Raw genomic sequence first — 16,553 nt, 5'->3', positions numbered from 1 at the left:
GGTAATTCGAGGTTACAAGACTGATTGTGAACAGGAGTTTTTAACTCTTAACATTGGCCAAAGCAATGAAAAGACTATTTTTTAACATAGTTGATGGTAGCTATTTTATATTTTTGCTCTCCATGGTCATGATGGAAGTGCTGGATACAACCCAACTCCACTCTACTGAATGATTCAGCAACACTACTGACGGACAGCGACAAGCACTGGTATACGTACACTTTGACCCAGCAGCATGCCTTTTTCACAGGGCGCAAATTAACATAGGAATGAAAGAGCCTGTATGCATAATTGCATATCATGGGTCCATTGTGTGACGCAGACGCCTAGGCTCTGGTGTGACCTCTACACCAGTGTTTTTTTTCTGCCAGGGCACACTTTTCATAGCCAAAAAATCCCAGGGCACACCTAGTATGTGTATATATATATATATATATATATATATATATATAATTGAAGTGATTTGGTGTAGAGGGGGAAATAAAAGTGGGAACCAATTATAGAGCTCTGTATAGACCCCACAGGGGACCCCGGTCAACTGAAGTACATAGGTAAACGTTTCACGTGTTTAAGTCATTGAGGCCTTGAGACCAGATTGCCGATAATGGTCACTTTTGAAGGCACATTCAACACCTCCCTTCATTCATCCCACAAATTCTTTCTCCATGAACAACTGTTCCCTATAGTCCCTGTTCCTGTATAGTACCTGTGTGGCCCTCGCAGAAACCCTGCAGCGTCTCCGACAGTGACAAGGCCATGTAAACATAAACCACCACTGTCCCCTTCAGCTCCCCCTTCTCAGACACCCTCTCGAGGAGGCCCATCAGTGCGCGCTGAGCCAGGACGTGGTCTGTCCCAAACATGTCAATGTTCAGCCGCACCGACCCTCCATTACTTCCGACGGGGTACGGAGGCGTGTAGAAACTGAGAAAAACAGGAGCTTCCTCGCTGTCAGCCAACCATGTGAGATTCCGCCTGGCCAGGATCTCCAGGTTGCCTTCGACTGGCCGCAGCGGCTGCCAGTTTTGAATGATGGACCCGCCGGGTAGCTGACCCTGGAGTGGAGTTTGGTGTCAAGGAGAACATCTCTCACCTGCTCTTTTTCCAGGGGAACCATTTCGAGGACGGACCCTGCAGAACATAACTTGTTCTTCAAGTGGGAGAAGAAGCTGTTGAAATATTCTGCTTCGCCAACTAAAGAAAGGACAGCCTGTAAGACAGAAGGAGAGATGAGAATGAGCAGAAACGATCTGGAGAACAGGAGGATTGCCTTAATGAGCCCAAACCACACCAGTTGCAACTCCTTGCAACAAAACCGTTTTAAGGTCAACCACACCAGTGAAACTCTTGGGAGTTGCATTGGTGTTGTTGACCTTAAAACGGTTTTGTATATGTTATGTACGTATTATGTACGTATTTATGTATTTATGTTTGTATGTATGTGCAATGTTGCACTGTATGTTTAATTGTGTATGCATGCATGCACGCACAAACTGACCCGTCGTGCCAGCAAACTGTACTTGGCCAGTAGGTCATTTTCCTTGGTCAATCTCTTCATCTTTATGGTCGGATAGAGCTGTCGGACATAACTGTCAGCAAACCTACAGGTTAAATACAAGGTTCAAGGTGTTAACTCTTGTACCTCAAGTGTCAGTGTGGATAACAATGAAATGATAAAAATTAATTAATTGAGCAATTATTACACGTCAAACATGACATGAGACCTTCAATAACATAACGTTGGTTATAGTAGCCTACTGGCCATGTACTAGATGAATACCTTTTTATAAACTAAAAGAAAACCATGTCCTCGTAGTCACTGACTAAAAGGTTAGTGTAGCCTATACAGGTATGTTTTTAAAGTCTCCCTAATCAGTTAATCCCTATTTTATACTTTGTTGTATGGAGGCGTTGTACAAAACTAGTGCAAATAGCCTATCTACAGGCTCACAACATAGCTTGTAGATCATCAACTATTTTCACTGTGTGTACGGCTGTTTCGTGTGTACAGCCGTACACATGTACAGACAGACGTACAGAGACATGGTGCATTTATAGATAGATGTTGTTCTGACCCCGCATGCCAAAGCGCCCGCGCTCGCCCAGCAGTCTGCCGTCACCCAGGCGGATGCGTGCACACGACCGGCTCGCCCTACTCGCCCTTGAAGTTTTACAGGTTATTATAGCTATAGCACAATGTAGAATACTTAGAAGTAAAAGTCCTGCATTAAAATGTTGAGTATTTGGCTTCAAAATAAACTGTTCTTATTTCCTTTCCTGAATGATGGGGGATTGTACAAAAACATGTTTTTAAATTATGTCCAAGACTTGTTCTTTCGGTCTGTACATTTAAACTTTAAAAGATTATGCTGTGCAAACAAACATCACAACGAAAATTGTTAACAAAATTACATGAAACATTCTAGGAAACAAACACAATACAGTGGCTGGTTAATAACAAAAATGCCTTCACTAAATTAATGATGCATTTGGCTTAAATATTATACTCTAGATTTAGATGTTGGTGAAACTTAACTTTTGCATGTCATTAAGACATGCAAATCCCTTGAATCCTTCAAAACCACTCTCAAAGGGCACCTACAGACGGCTGCAATTCGAAACTGGCCCCCTTAAAATCTGAATTCCACCCCACCCATCCACCCCTTTTTCCCCTCACTGTATATTATATATATATTATATTATATATTAGTTTATTTTCCCTTTTTACATGATGAATTCCTGTTTTGTTCTTTGGCTATATAGAAGTGTATATTTGTACGTCTTTAAATGTTTTGATGAATTGAACAAGGTGCACCCTCTTGTAAACAAGTGTAATGCTTTATTATTGGGTCGTCCACTCACTGTTAACAGTTTTTGTATTGAGTTGTGCTTGAAATGTACTGTAATTCTGCAAACTGTTAATACATACTTCAATCAATCAATCACACCCCTTCCAGGTGCTCAGTGATGTTTTGGCCCCAGGGCATTTCTGAAGCAGCTGCATCTGTAGTGAGTAGTGACTTATCTCTGTGATTGATCCGGCTTTATTCCAGCATTACTTTACAGCAGCGGTGAATATCTCAAATGAAATGTAATTTGTGCAAGATTCGTACAAGATTTGTCATTAAAAAAAAAGTTTCAAAAATATGAAAAGATTTTAAATGTTTTCAAAATATTTTGAAAATATCCAAACTAATTGCAGATCTACAAGCTCACAATGCTTGTAGATAGGCTGTTTTCAAATTGCCGAAAATAGGGTCAAAGTTGTGTTTGGGCTGCTTCTTAACACATTTTGCTGAGGGACCCCCTGGAACCCCCTCAAGTAGGGATCCTGGGCCTCCTGGGCTGGTTCCTCGGACCCAACTTTGAGAACCACTGCTTGATATGAACATTAATCTAAATGTTATTGCATAGCTTTAACAAGCAACCGATTGAGACAGACTGGAACACAATGGAAACAAGCCAGGGCTATTTTGTGTCATCCTTGATGTATCTTTTCTTCAGGGTTCTGTGGAGATTTTACTAAGTTGCTGTTGAAATGAATATGGAGATCCAAGCAGGCACATAATCCTTCTTTCCATTTATTGGTCAGCAATCAGTTACAGACAGGTTACAGATATCATCTTCCATCGTTACAGCATATTGAGGCCTTCGTCTCAGGCAGAATGCCTAGTCCCCCCTTGTCTCTCTCTCTGCTGTATTTCACTCACTCTCTCTCTGCTTACTGATTCCCTGCATGTCTTTATACATTTCTAGCATGTGGGTGTCACCGTGTGTGTGTGTGTGTGTGTGTGTGTGTGTGTGTGTGTGTGTGTGTGTGTGTGTGTGTGTGTGTGTGTGTTGACCCTCAAGGCTCAGTCAACAAGTCACCACAGGGTCAGCAATCAGTCACCACAGGGGTCTTTCTGTTGAAAGCATTCCTTGGGTGGTAAAAGTCACTGCGTCTACAAACTGCTATCCTAAAGTGTCCCTAGGCAGGATGGGCTCACAGCTGTTGCTCATTGGGACTCAATGTGACCTCCTATAAGCCAAAGTGTTATGTGTACAATTATGACATAGTTTGAGAGGCATAAGCTATCAAAATATACATCATCCTTTATTAGCAATCTTTGTAAACCTCTGCACAATCTGCAAACTGTTAATACAAGTATTCAATCAATCAATCAAGTAATATGCATTGAAAATGAGCTGGTAAACTGTTTGACTTATGTACTAATACTAATATATAATACTAATATAGGCCTACACAGCAAATACACACACAGAGTGAGAATCATGCATCCCTTGTCAATTTCCTTATGTGATGTTGGGGGAAAAAATGACTAATTTAATCTTGTCGCTCGCATTAGAACAATGGGATAAAATAATCTAAATACTGTAGGCTACACTCCTGTAACCATTATGCACTGTAGGAACTCTGCAACACACACTGCCCTCTTGTGTTTCAAAGTTGTTGTTGCAGGCAATTTCACTTTCAAGATTTCAAAATGCCAAAGACCACTTAACACTACTTAAACATGAATGTACAGCGATTGGAAGTATGTCTGTCAAGTTATACAGTATGTGGAATTTTCTTTACCCTTCTGACCACTGTGGTAATTTCGCTCCTATGCCACAAAAATGTGGAACGCCCTAGCAACAGTCGTAAAGGAAAGTGAATCTCAGCTGGTGCTTATAGGCTCATGCACTCAACTTAAAAATAAACGTTAATTGTTAATTTAGCTTGTTTATTTTCTCAGGGAGCACCATGAAGGGTGCTCCCTGAGAACTGCCACCAGAAATATTTCTGGTGGCAGTTCTTCCTCGGTTTTGAGTTGGTCTCACGCACACACGCACGCACGCACGCACGCACGCACGCACGCACGCACGCACGCACGCACGCACGCACGCACACACACACACACACACACACACACACACACACAGGCCTAGTTCAACAGTCTAATGGTGGTAGCCAGGTGGAAACTGTTCACAAATCCAGTGGTAAAATATGATATCCTGAGTTTTAACTACACACCGCTTCTCATATAATTCCTGGAGGAAGGGAAGCTCACTCCCATGATGAGCTGGGTCATCTGCACTACCCTCTTGTAGTAGAGATTTCCGTTGTTACATGATGGTGCAGTCTCTGAACTTTGAGTCGAGCATGGCTGGGGCTATCGTGTTGAATTCTGAGTTGTAGTCCAAGAACAGCATATGTAGGCCTATATGTATTTTGTCCTTCAGCTAAAGTCATACATTCCCATGATGACAGCTTATCAATTATAAAGTAAAAATCACACCCGTGTGAAGTGAGGGGCGCTCTTATCATCGTACACCATCATGACGTAACATAATTTGCTCAACACATTTGCTCAGACACTGACGTAAAATTGTCCATTCATTGTCAATGGGAATTTAATCTTTGTGTATAGGACAAAAATAAGCCGATTTGCTCAGACACTAAGACGTAAATTTCTCCATTCATTGTCAATGGGAAGGACTCTTGTGAAGTAAGGGGCGCCTGCTAATGTTGAAATGAAGCATCATTTTGACTTTTGGAGCCTGCACGTGTGGCAGTCACTTTCATTCATTGCAGATTCACTGCCACTACGTTACAAGACATGAATGCAGTGTGTTGTATAACGAAACCAGTCACAAATTGTATATATTGGCCACATACAATATGTGTCCTAAACAAACATTAAAAGTCCATGGCTGCCATATGACGTAATTTAAAAAGCGAGGCAAAAACATTTTATTTTGAACCAACACAAATACAACAAAAGCCATCAGTGTTACCAAATTAGATTTTAATTGGAATGATCTTTCTGTGTATGGCTGACTCCAATCATTCAGTCAGAATGACTGGAGTCTTGTTTAACTTAGAGAAACTTTGGCTGATTTCTATGAAGGTTTTGGCTTTGGTCTCTGGGAGAACAAAGAGGAGGAAGATGGCACACGCTGCACAGATCACCATAAACACCAGAAACACATAGTCTTGCAGGGCATTCTGTAGAGTAAACATACAAAAAGAAGAAAACAAAGTCAGTAATAAGTCAGTCAAGATATGGGACATTTGTTCATTTAATTACCTGAAGGTAAGGGAATGTCATTCCAAGGATGAAGTTGGACATCCAGAATGCAATTCCATAAATCATTATGGCAGAAGATCTGAAGGAGTATTCAAACAATTCACTGACCACAGTAGAAGAAACTGCACCTGGGGAAAACACACACACACACACACACGCACGCACACACACGCACGCACACATGCAGATGTGGTTACCCTCTCACACAAGTCATGGCTTGTAGCCATGAGAACCCTAGGAATTACAGGCCTATAGTCAACATACATTAGTACAGTATGATTCTATGTCATGTTAGGATGCATGGGCTGTCAAGGCCAGAAAGTAGTTTTTTGCCACTCAGTAGGCGTTCCTGCGTAACTTCCGGTTTTGATGATTATGTACAATTTACAATTTGCAATTTACAATTTAGGCATTTAGCAGACGCTCTTAATCCAGAGCGATGTCACGCGATGTCACGCGCATACCCTCTATTGAGGCCCCTCAATACATCACTCGAGCGGGTACAATAATTAAGCCAATACTGTATGTTCAAGATTCCTGTTTTAATAAAAGTTAGCCTGAAAAGTTGGGAAGCCAAGTATAGCAAAAACAATGGTGGAAAAACAAAAGGACGTTTTTAACATGACCCCAGAGATCATGTATGATGGTGATGATCTGTATGATGATGAATAAAACAAATATTTTGAAAGAAAACAATATGTGACCTGTATAGGTATAGATAGGTCTTGATGGCCCAATGAAATCGAGGGAGAAAATTAATTTAATTTAATTCAATTTAAATTCTAGGACTTACAGTTCAACACATAGGCCAACATATTAAGTGTATATGTGTTAATTACCTGGACCACTAGCTTCAAAGACAATAACAGCCAATACAGAGGCAAAACTGAGGTAGGGCATCCATGATGCTTTGTCCTGTAGGAAATTCACAGTAGACATTGATTAAATAGTAAGCTCTGTTGTTGTTTTGTCAGAAGCACTTTTTAATGCTCTTCATTGCTTCAATATTTGTTTTAACCAATGCACATGGACATTAAGGATGTTTAATCAATAGTATAGATTTATTTTTTATTTTTTATTTTTTTAAAGAAATAAATTGGTTTCTGCCAGACAGTGATGATATACAAAGTACTAAGAACTACCACTGCTTATGTGCAAATAAAAAAGTGTACTTGTAAAACGAGCGTCACTGTTAACAGAATATAGAGCACAGCCATTCCACCATATCCCACGATGAGGAGGATTCTTCTTCCAGTAAGTTCAATCACCGTCCCCTGAACAGAGACAGATCAACAGGATGGAAGACAAACATCAACACACAGCACACACACAGCACGAGTTGTCAGCATCAATGTATGTTTTAAATTATAGAGCTAGTGTTGTTCAACATTTGTGACCAGGTCCAGCTCTTTATGCCACATGTAGGCCTTGGTTAGCTGAACTTGGCTGAACCATAACACAAGCCATGTCTCTCTAACCATGAATTTTACCACCCGCCTCTCTAAGGAACAGGGAATCACTCCGGCTAGGAACTTCATAGTCCTACTGGGCGGAAGGGCATGATTGGGAGGAACATTAACTCCCGCCTCTTCCGGCTCTGGGGCCCGTGTCAAAATTGAAGGCACAATATTCCTGAGATTCCTTAATTGTGAAGCATAGCAGAATCATCCGGAAGCATCACGTGCATAATGGAAGTCCCGGAAAAGACACGCTGGGATTGGCCAGTAGTCAGTCGAGTGACAGCGAGAGACATGGAGGAGTCGCATGAGTGACATCACTTTGGAAGTAACGCAGCGTGCCTTCAGCACTTCCCTATGACTTCCTGCCTTCAATGGAGACACGTCGCTCCAATGAACTGCAGCGGCCAATGAGGCATCTAGATTTTTTAATATCTATGCATTCTCCCTGATCTGAACCCGAGTGGTGCTTTGTAACCGAGATCTCCTATTTATAGGGGACCGTCAGAGGAGTCTATAAGGGCTCGTATTCGGGGAGGCCTTATAGCCAAAGGATCTGTATTTCTTCTTAGGAGCTGGGGAGGGAACAGAGATGGTCACGTTTGAGGCTAAAACCTGTCTCTAGATACCTCCTTTCTTATGCTTATATTCTTAATGAAGCACTAATTGCCTACTAATGCTCTGTGCGCCATACTTTATAGGGTGACGTGGCGTCATGGCCTAACGTCATGCTGTCGACCGTTTCCGTGACAACCTGCTTTGTTATTGGACTTCGCTGCTAACCATGAATTATTATCCATAAAATGATGTTAAGCCAAAACTGACTAATAAATTCAAGTAAGTACGGTGGCATTTAAATAACGTTGGAGAAACGTAAATACATGCAATATCAAAACAAAGTCATTACATGCAAATATGGTCTAAGTTTACAACAGTATGCAACCAAAGTTGTCAGTAGACAATCACATGAAGTGATATAGCATGATAATACAGCTTGTATAATTAGCCATTGTAAAGTTTTGACAACTGTGGATTATGCTGGTGGACCCATTGAAAAACAACTGCTGTATCCTTTAAATAAAATAAAATTGTCGTACTTACAACAATCATGGTAGATATAAGCTCTATAGCACCTAAGCTAAGGGTGACATAGGGTATCAATTCAACATCAAAGTCCAGAGCTGTGAACAGCCTGTTACTGTAGAAATACAGCTGTAAAGACAAGAAAAAGACAGAAAACACATGCATATTATACTTAAATACGGTGACTATGGATTTGTTGCTGTCGGGAAGAAACCTGGTTATGCAAAACTGTATGAAATTAAAACATTTAAATAGATAAATGATTAAATAGTTACAACAGATCCATTGTAGGTATATATTTACAGTTAATATCTTTTCATTAGTTCAATATTTCTAAAAATGTACACAGTTAACCACTTTGTACCTGGTATACTGTAGGTGAAACTATTCAAAAATGTAATTGACTGAACAATGGAGATACAAGGTTTATTCCTAACAGTGACAACAGGATGAACAATAATGTTACCATACAGCATTTATCCCACAGAAATTCGTGCCCATCCCGAGGACACAGGCAACGATCATCTGCCAGCGAACATGTGGATTTCTGAGGATCTTATTGACAGAGACGGTCTTGATGTCTCTCTGGCGTTGCTCCTCAGCCTTGATCTCCTCCAACTCCTCAGACACATCTTCCTCCCTTCGGAACATCTGGAGTGCTGCGACATACACATAATGTGAAGCCATCCGTCAGGAATGAATTTAACCCTGGAACACTAAAACACGGATGATTTCACCCGGACAATAATGTTTGTGATTTTCATAATGTTGCTGATGTCTGAGGTGGGTGGGTCCTTGGGTAGCTTTGATGCTCAATGACCTCATAGACATAGACTGCCCACAAACTTGTTTTTTTATAGGCACGTGTTCGGGTGAATTTCACCCGGGTTTAGTGATATAGAGGGTAAATAAAATCATCATAGCCTACTCCCACAATGGGACACTGGATGTCCCAGGAATGGGACGATTGGGACGATTTTGCCACCCCATAATAGTGTCCCCACCATAATATCTGTTTTGTTGAAATAAGTATAATTGTATTGTTGTACTTTAATATGTTTTGATGAGAAATATATATATAGCCTATTTTATGGAATTTATTATATCGGGTATACCCATGCAGGGTTAGTGATGGTGTGGCAAAATTTGGGTTTAGTGTTCTAGGGTAAAGAAGCTAATGCATCTACATACAGTAAGTATTTTCTTGAGCCAGACCGTTGCCTCCCACAAATTTCAAATGCTTCCGTCATACAGTCTGACTCTGAACAACCTTTCTTAGCTCCAGCCTCATCGTTCTTTTGAAATAGCAGATATCGAGGGCTTTCAGGAAAGATGGGAAGCAACAACAGCTGCAGAACGGCAGGCAGTAAGATGAAAACATACAGGTAGATCCACCTGGACTCCTATAGCCAAAAACAAACCAAAATAGAGAGGTACATTTAATGAAATAAAATAATCTCACTTCAGTCTGAAACATAAAATATAGCTGCAAGCAGCGATAAGGCGGGACCAAGAAAGAAGACAATACGCAATAAGAACAATATGCACAAATAAGACTGACGAGCTGACTTGTCAGTGCCCGGATTTGAACACACAACCTTGTGGTCCAAAGGCAAGAGCTGACTGAGCTACACAGAGACAATAAGTTAATATATTTTAAACAGTAACATAATTCAGTGTTTTTGGTGACAAGTATGTGTTTTTCATTTCATCATTATCCATTTCTACAGTGTGTTCGATATTCATGTTTTCACGCACAAACTTCTCTTCAACCGGGATTTCAGGTAATGGTCCATACATTGTGTGTAGAACGTTTCACACAAATTGCTCAAAAAACCACGCAGGTACAAGCGTTTTTTAAACTGCTCAAAATGGCGGAAAATCTGGGGGCGGAGCTTACTGGTCAAAGTAACAGATGTTTTCCCCATGAGTCAAGGAATTTTGACCAAACAAAGCATGGTTTCATTTTCAAAAAATTGCTATAGCGCCCCCGTTTGGCCAATTGGAGTAAGACTGCTTTCAGTGCTATTTGGCATGATCCTCTACTATACTGTAAAGTGACATAAGCATATGACGCTGCATGTATGTATTAGAGGCAGAAGGAGAATTTTCACAAAACAGCCATTTTCATTGGCTCATTTGGCTCATTTCATTGGCGATTTTTTTGTCCGTATAGGTCGAAAGTTCACGTGTAGACGTTTTTGTGCATTTTGATCAAAGAACCTGGGAGGAGATACATTTGAACTGTTTTTCATATAATTCAAAATGGCAGGCGATCTAAAGGTCAGAGGTCAAAAGTCAGAACATGAAAGTTGTTCGGCATGAGGAGACACATATGTGTATCAAAGTGTCATTGCCAACGGTCAAACGGTTCATGAGCTATGCACCAAAGTTTGCATTTTCAATTCAGTGCTATAGCGCCACCTTTTGGCCAATGGTCATGGGCTTCGCATAGTCACCGTTTGGCATGGCCCTCTACCAGATTCCTGCGTTTCACGAAAACCGACTGCACGGTTTAGCCAGAACAGCTATTTTTGGCGGAAGAAGAAGGAGAAGGAGAAAAAAACCCACAAAACCAATAAGTGACCAAAGTCACTTTGTGACTTCTTGGTCCCTTAATAATAGGAGCTACTTCATGAGTTTTCAAATAATGCATATTATTTTTTATTTACTACCCTGAGTTGCTCCTCAATTCACCGCCTCCAGGTGGTGGAAAATGCGGCTGCTAGACTTAATAACAAATACTTTTAGAAGGTCTCCTATCACTCCAGTGCATGCTGCTTTACATTGGCTTCCAACAGACTGCAGTTTTTAAACTAGTTTTTAAAATTATGTTAATCACTCATAAATCTTCATGGACTGACCCCAATTTATTTAACTGAACTACTGTCCCCCAAGGTCAATGTGAGATCACTTAGGTCTTCAGGCAGAGACCTTCTCAATGTTCCTAAAACGAAGGTGGGAACAAAAGGTGATCGATCGTTTTTGTGTTCGTTCGTAACCCCTACTCTATGGAATGACCTCTGTCCCTAAGGAGGGCAGTCAGTCGATGCCTTTAAAAAGCTGCTAAAAACTGTTTCATGAACATTTTGGATTGTAATATTGTTTATATTGTTGTTTATATCGATGTACTGTGTATTCTATTTGCTGCTCTGTTGTAACACATTGTAATGTATTTTATTCTTGATCTATGATGTTCTTTCTTTATTCATTTTATTTATTGTACAGCACAAACAACATTTGCTTTTAAAGGTGCTTTATAAATTACATTTAACTTAGACCAATTATGTATTTAAATATATTATTTATGCCCCAAAATCTATAAATCTCACGGTGTTGCAGGTGAAACCAGCCGGAGGTTCCACGCTCCGCACAAGGTGCCCTTTTTTTACTTGAGCACCTTGCCCCTCAAAATGTCTGTGCATGCCACTGCTTGCAATGTACCAATCCCTCACAACACTGACCTGCCCAAGGATCTCTGGAAGGCCCAGCACCTGTCCAAGGACTATGCCCAAATCAAGAATGATGGGCCGTGTCGAACAAACAGAACCCCGTATATGTTTTGGAGAAATCTCAATCAGGTACATCATTATGGCAATGTTTGAAGTACCTGAAATGCATAATGACATAAGATAAAATCATCATCATCATCATCATCATCATCATCATCATCATCATCATCATCATCATCATCATCATCATCATCATCATCATCAACAACAACAACAATACATGCATGGATGATTAAACCGTCAATGTAAAGGACACTGTATAATGAAAAACAAAAAGCAACCTAGAGGCCCACATATGTCCGGGACGTGGGACAGTGAATATGAGATTATGAATTTACAAAATGTGAAAAATATCTGGGGATTGACTTCCTAGGCCAACTGGCACTGATCGTGTTACTGTAGCCACGGATGAAGTATAAAAGCAGGGGAATGTGTTTAGTGGAGGATGTGCTCCCAGGGCTTGTTGCAGTTCAGCATCCATACGATCTACTTCAGATCCAATAAATGCAGGTGGGTGGTAGGTATACACTCACCTGCACTTAGCCCCGAGATAAAACGACCAATGGTGAGCATCTCGAAAGAACCTGCCCTCTCAGACACACCCATAAACAGAACAGCTGCCAGGGTGATGCAATTATTTACCAACAAGGTGTCCCTCCTGAATAGAAAGGGAAACAACATTGTATGGCATTAGAACTGGATTGAGAGAGAGAGCTAGGGAGAGGCAGAGAGAGAGAGAGAGAGAGATGTTCACCATCCATGAGCATAAATCGATCGTGTGCAGTACCTTCCAAGGTGTTCGACTAGTACAGAGCCAATAATACTTCCAATTCCACCTCCGATAGAGTAAATAGAGACCGTTATGGACCAGATTATGGTTGTAGTGTCAGCTCCAATGTGCTCTCCATATCGTTCTATCCAGGTGGTATTATAGAACTCATGTACATACTGCAACAAGAGAAAACGTAATCAAATCGACAACATATAAGACATCTATCTACAAGTCATCACAGAAGTCTATCTCGTCTATGCAGGGCTGTGGCTGCTACTACCCATAGCCTTTAAAGGGCCACTTCACCCCTTTTGCTTATTGTAATGATGTTTAGGACACAAGAAACACGTTCCTGGGGTTTTTATGTGTGTTACGCCGGGGCTCCACCGGGCGCGTCAGCGTCGCGTCTCCGTCACCGTCAGGGAATGTTCCCTTTTTAATCAATGAAGGGTGGCTCCACTGCCCGCGTTGCGTTGCGTTGACGGAGACGCGACGCGTGCATTAAAATTGAACCGGTGCGTTTTTTGACGCACGCGACGGAGACGCAACGCGTCCGGTGGAGCCCTGGCGTAATAGAGGTTATGCGCGTGACATCATCATCAAACCTGGAAGTTATGCAGGAACGCCTATAGGCTACTGAGTGGTAAAAAAAATACTTTCTGGCCTTGACAGCCCACATCCAATTTAACTTTACAGACAAGAAAATCCAAGTTACCAGTTGAAACGAGTGTTTAAATCACTTGTTTAGTCAGTCGCTTCCATGTTTTTTCAAGGAAGTTGTGCGTGTGCGTGTGCATGTCGACTGAAGGCAGTTGGAAAATCGAATTCCACATTCAACCAGGAGAGGCGTCGGGGAGGCGCTATTACTTTTCAACTTCCTTGAAAGACATGGAACCGGCTGACTAAATACGCAGTTTAAACGCTCATTTCAACCTGAAACTTGAATTTTCTTGTGTGCCTGTAAAGTAAAATTAGTTTAGCTCCTGTACGGACCTTTACTTTTTGGATATGATGTGCAGAAAAGGGTAAGCTAAGTTCATAGTGGAAAGTTTCCACAATTTTTATTAGTTAGTTTCCACTATTCCACTATAGTTTCCACTATTTCCCGGTGTGACTTCATCTTGGAGCTACAGAATGAGCGTATGGACTGAAGTCACATATGGGTCTAGCTTGCTACCTGCAACCCCACGATTGCAGAGGCATTTGGATTCTGGCCATTCTTTTGTGGATTACAAGTATAGTCCTGTGTGTGACAGTGTGTCCTACGTTTTAAAACAACTACATGGTAGGTAGAATCCATGCAGGAAATAATAATAAAAAACAGAGGCTCACCTTAGATGAGCTGGCGACCACTGTGAGGTAATAACCGCTGAGAAATGCTGAGCCCATGGTAGAAATTAAGGCTGCCGCCCACAGAGTTACTGTGTGGTTCTGCTTCTAGGAGACACACCATTGGTCAGGCATGTTTAGCTTATTGACTAACGTGACAAGTATTCTGTGGTTTGTTTGTTGTTGTTTTATCAAGCACCTTTAAATTAATTTGGAAAAAAATAATAACACATGTACTGTAGATCAAACAAATTAAACAAAAATGCCACATTCAATGACTACTGCAGTCTAAACATTATAAAAAAAAATGCATTTTTAGCACTCAGTAGAGTGCATGACCTGCTGCAAACATGATGCAGAGCCATCAGCTTCTGGCCACAACCCTGAGGAATCCTACCCCTCCGTTCATGTACAATGCCTTCAGGTCATTAATATTCCTGCATTTGAGTTTTGCAACCGGTTTCTTCAATTAGAGATTTTTTTAAAATAACGTGTTCCTTCCACCCCGTCAAGTGATAGGAAGCAGCCTGCTCACTCCTCATGCATTGAAGGGCATGAGCCCAGGCCAGGACTACAGCTTAGGCAAATCGGCACCGGATGAAAAAATGGGTTACAAAATTGTGGGATAAAAAGAAAAGAATCTGCCAGTCTGGAATCTATGTGGTGCTTTAAATGTACCTTTTCTGCAGCCTCTCTGGAGTGGTCTGAAATCTGTATGGTGCTCTGGTCAGTTTGGATCTTGACCTCCATTTGGTTTATGCTGTTTGGTTCAGTGTGGGTCTTGACCTCCATTTGGTTTATGCTGTTTGGTTCAGTGTGGGTCTTGACCTCCATTTGGTTCATGTCCACTACATTATTGTTTTCTTCCATCTTTTCTAAAACAAGACTGACAAAATTTGTGGCATTTATGAGAGTCCCATTGAGATACAAGATCTCTTTTACGAGGGAGCCATGGGTAACCTCCAGTCAAATGGAAAATATAATAAACATTAAATAATAATTACCTTACCTTACCTTTGTTTTTTTCCCCTAAATAAATGTATAACTATATTTTGTCTATATAGTATAATCCATTATCCCCAACATTGCCCCTGAGATTAAAAAAGTAGCCTACATTAAAACTATAGGGGTGCACCAATATGGAAACTCTTTAAAATAACAATTTAGCCGATAGCCAATACTGATACCGATATTACCGATTCTAGGTTTATTTAGTTTTTGTTGTTTTTAATTATTTCCCCCTTTTGTGCCAGGGAAACAAATACATCTTCAATACAAGAAATTCATCTTCAGAATCTACAGCTTGGTAGACTACAGATAACACACCAACATAGCCAATGCAAAATGCATGCTTATGAGCAACAGATAAATATCGGCTACTACCATCAGTTAATGTCAAATGTATTTCCTGATACCGATATGGACCGATAACAGCAAATATCGTCCGATACCAATATGTGGCCGATACATCCTTAATTGAAACGATTTAAAATAATTCTTAAAGTAAGATCCATAATGAACTCACCCACAAAAAGCTTCTTTCTGTTTGTATTTTAAAATGCCCCTCATGGACAGTAATAATGCACCTCAATGAAAATGGCTTTGCTTGACAATAACCACAAGGAGATAAAACAATATGTATTCCAATGTTACTGATGTTACAAAATTTGGAGCAGCCCGTCACCTAGCCTACAATGTGACAAATGTACTGTAGCCTACATGAAACATGCCACTATATACACACATATATGTTACTCTGCACTGGGAAGAATGTGGAATGGTAGGTGGTGATATGGGTGAATGATAATCTGACGGATCTGAAGAATGACACTACTGACCTGATGATCTGATTTGTGCGCAATGGCACACGGGGTCATCCCTATATGTTCCCCAGGTTCTATGTTCCCCACTTAACTTAGGGTTTATTAGCTTTAGGTTTTAAGGACTTCAGTGTTTTGTACCATACAATTGTATGTACAGAACAACTAATGTTTGCTTTTGCCATCTTTGTTGAAGAAGAGACTGAGCAATTATGTTTTATTTTATTTTATGCCAGTGTTAATTTTTTGTTGGCTAAGACTAGATAGTTTAAGTAGCCTATGCAGGCCTAAAGTTCAATGGATTGTTGAAAGACTGAGCTTAAATCAGAATTTGCTACTAAAAGTAAGACTAAATTGCTAAAATACTTTTAGTCTTACTAGAATTAATAGGTTAGATTTCTGGTTTAGGTTTATTCTAAGTGGGGAACAAATAACTTTTTTTGCGGGATGGGGACCCTGGCCTGCAAGCCAGGTATACGGAGGAGGTCAGGAGGCACTTTCAGCTG

The 16,553-nt window shown here is 40.7% G+C and overlaps 1 protein-coding gene across 3 annotated transcripts; it reads right to left on the bottom strand.

The window, feature by feature from the left end:
* Window positions 1-5,471: 5,471 nt before the first annotated feature.
* LOC306913057 (solute carrier family 2, facilitated glucose transporter member 9-like) lies at window positions 5,472-15,108 on the bottom strand. 3 transcript variants are annotated; one of them, XM_079489569.1, is made up of 13 exons: window positions 15,056-15,108; window positions 14,906-15,007; window positions 14,231-14,335; window positions 12,914-13,074; window positions 12,660-12,784; window positions 12,079-12,224; window positions 9,885-10,017; window positions 9,086-9,273; window positions 8,633-8,743; window positions 7,247-7,348; window positions 6,914-6,989; window positions 6,075-6,202; window positions 5,472-5,992 (listed from the first exon to the last, which is right to left on the bottom strand). In XM_079489569.1, exons 1-13 carry the CDS (start codon window positions 15,095-15,097, stop codon window positions 5,831-5,833), a joined length of 1,581 nt encoding a protein of 526 aa, XP_079345695.1. In that variant the 5' UTR covers window positions 15,098-15,108; the 3' UTR covers window positions 5,472-5,830. The 3 variants fall into 3 exon arrangements, with proteins under 3 accessions (XP_079345695.1, XP_079345696.1, XP_079345697.1); XM_079489570.1 differs by having other exon boundaries at window positions 6,075-6,196; XM_079489571.1 differs by lacking the exon at window positions 9,885-10,017 and having other exon boundaries at window positions 9,086-9,265.
* Window positions 15,109-16,553: the final 1,445 nt, after the last annotated feature.

Source organism: Electrona antarctica, assembly GCF_951216825.1.
Source record: "Electrona antarctica genome assembly, chromosome: 20".
Lineage (NCBI taxonomy): Eukaryota > Metazoa > Chordata > Actinopteri > Myctophiformes > Myctophidae > Electrona > Electrona antarctica.
The sequence above is the reverse complement of the archived record's forward strand: the minus strand, read 5'-3'. Positions and strand labels throughout refer to the sequence as shown.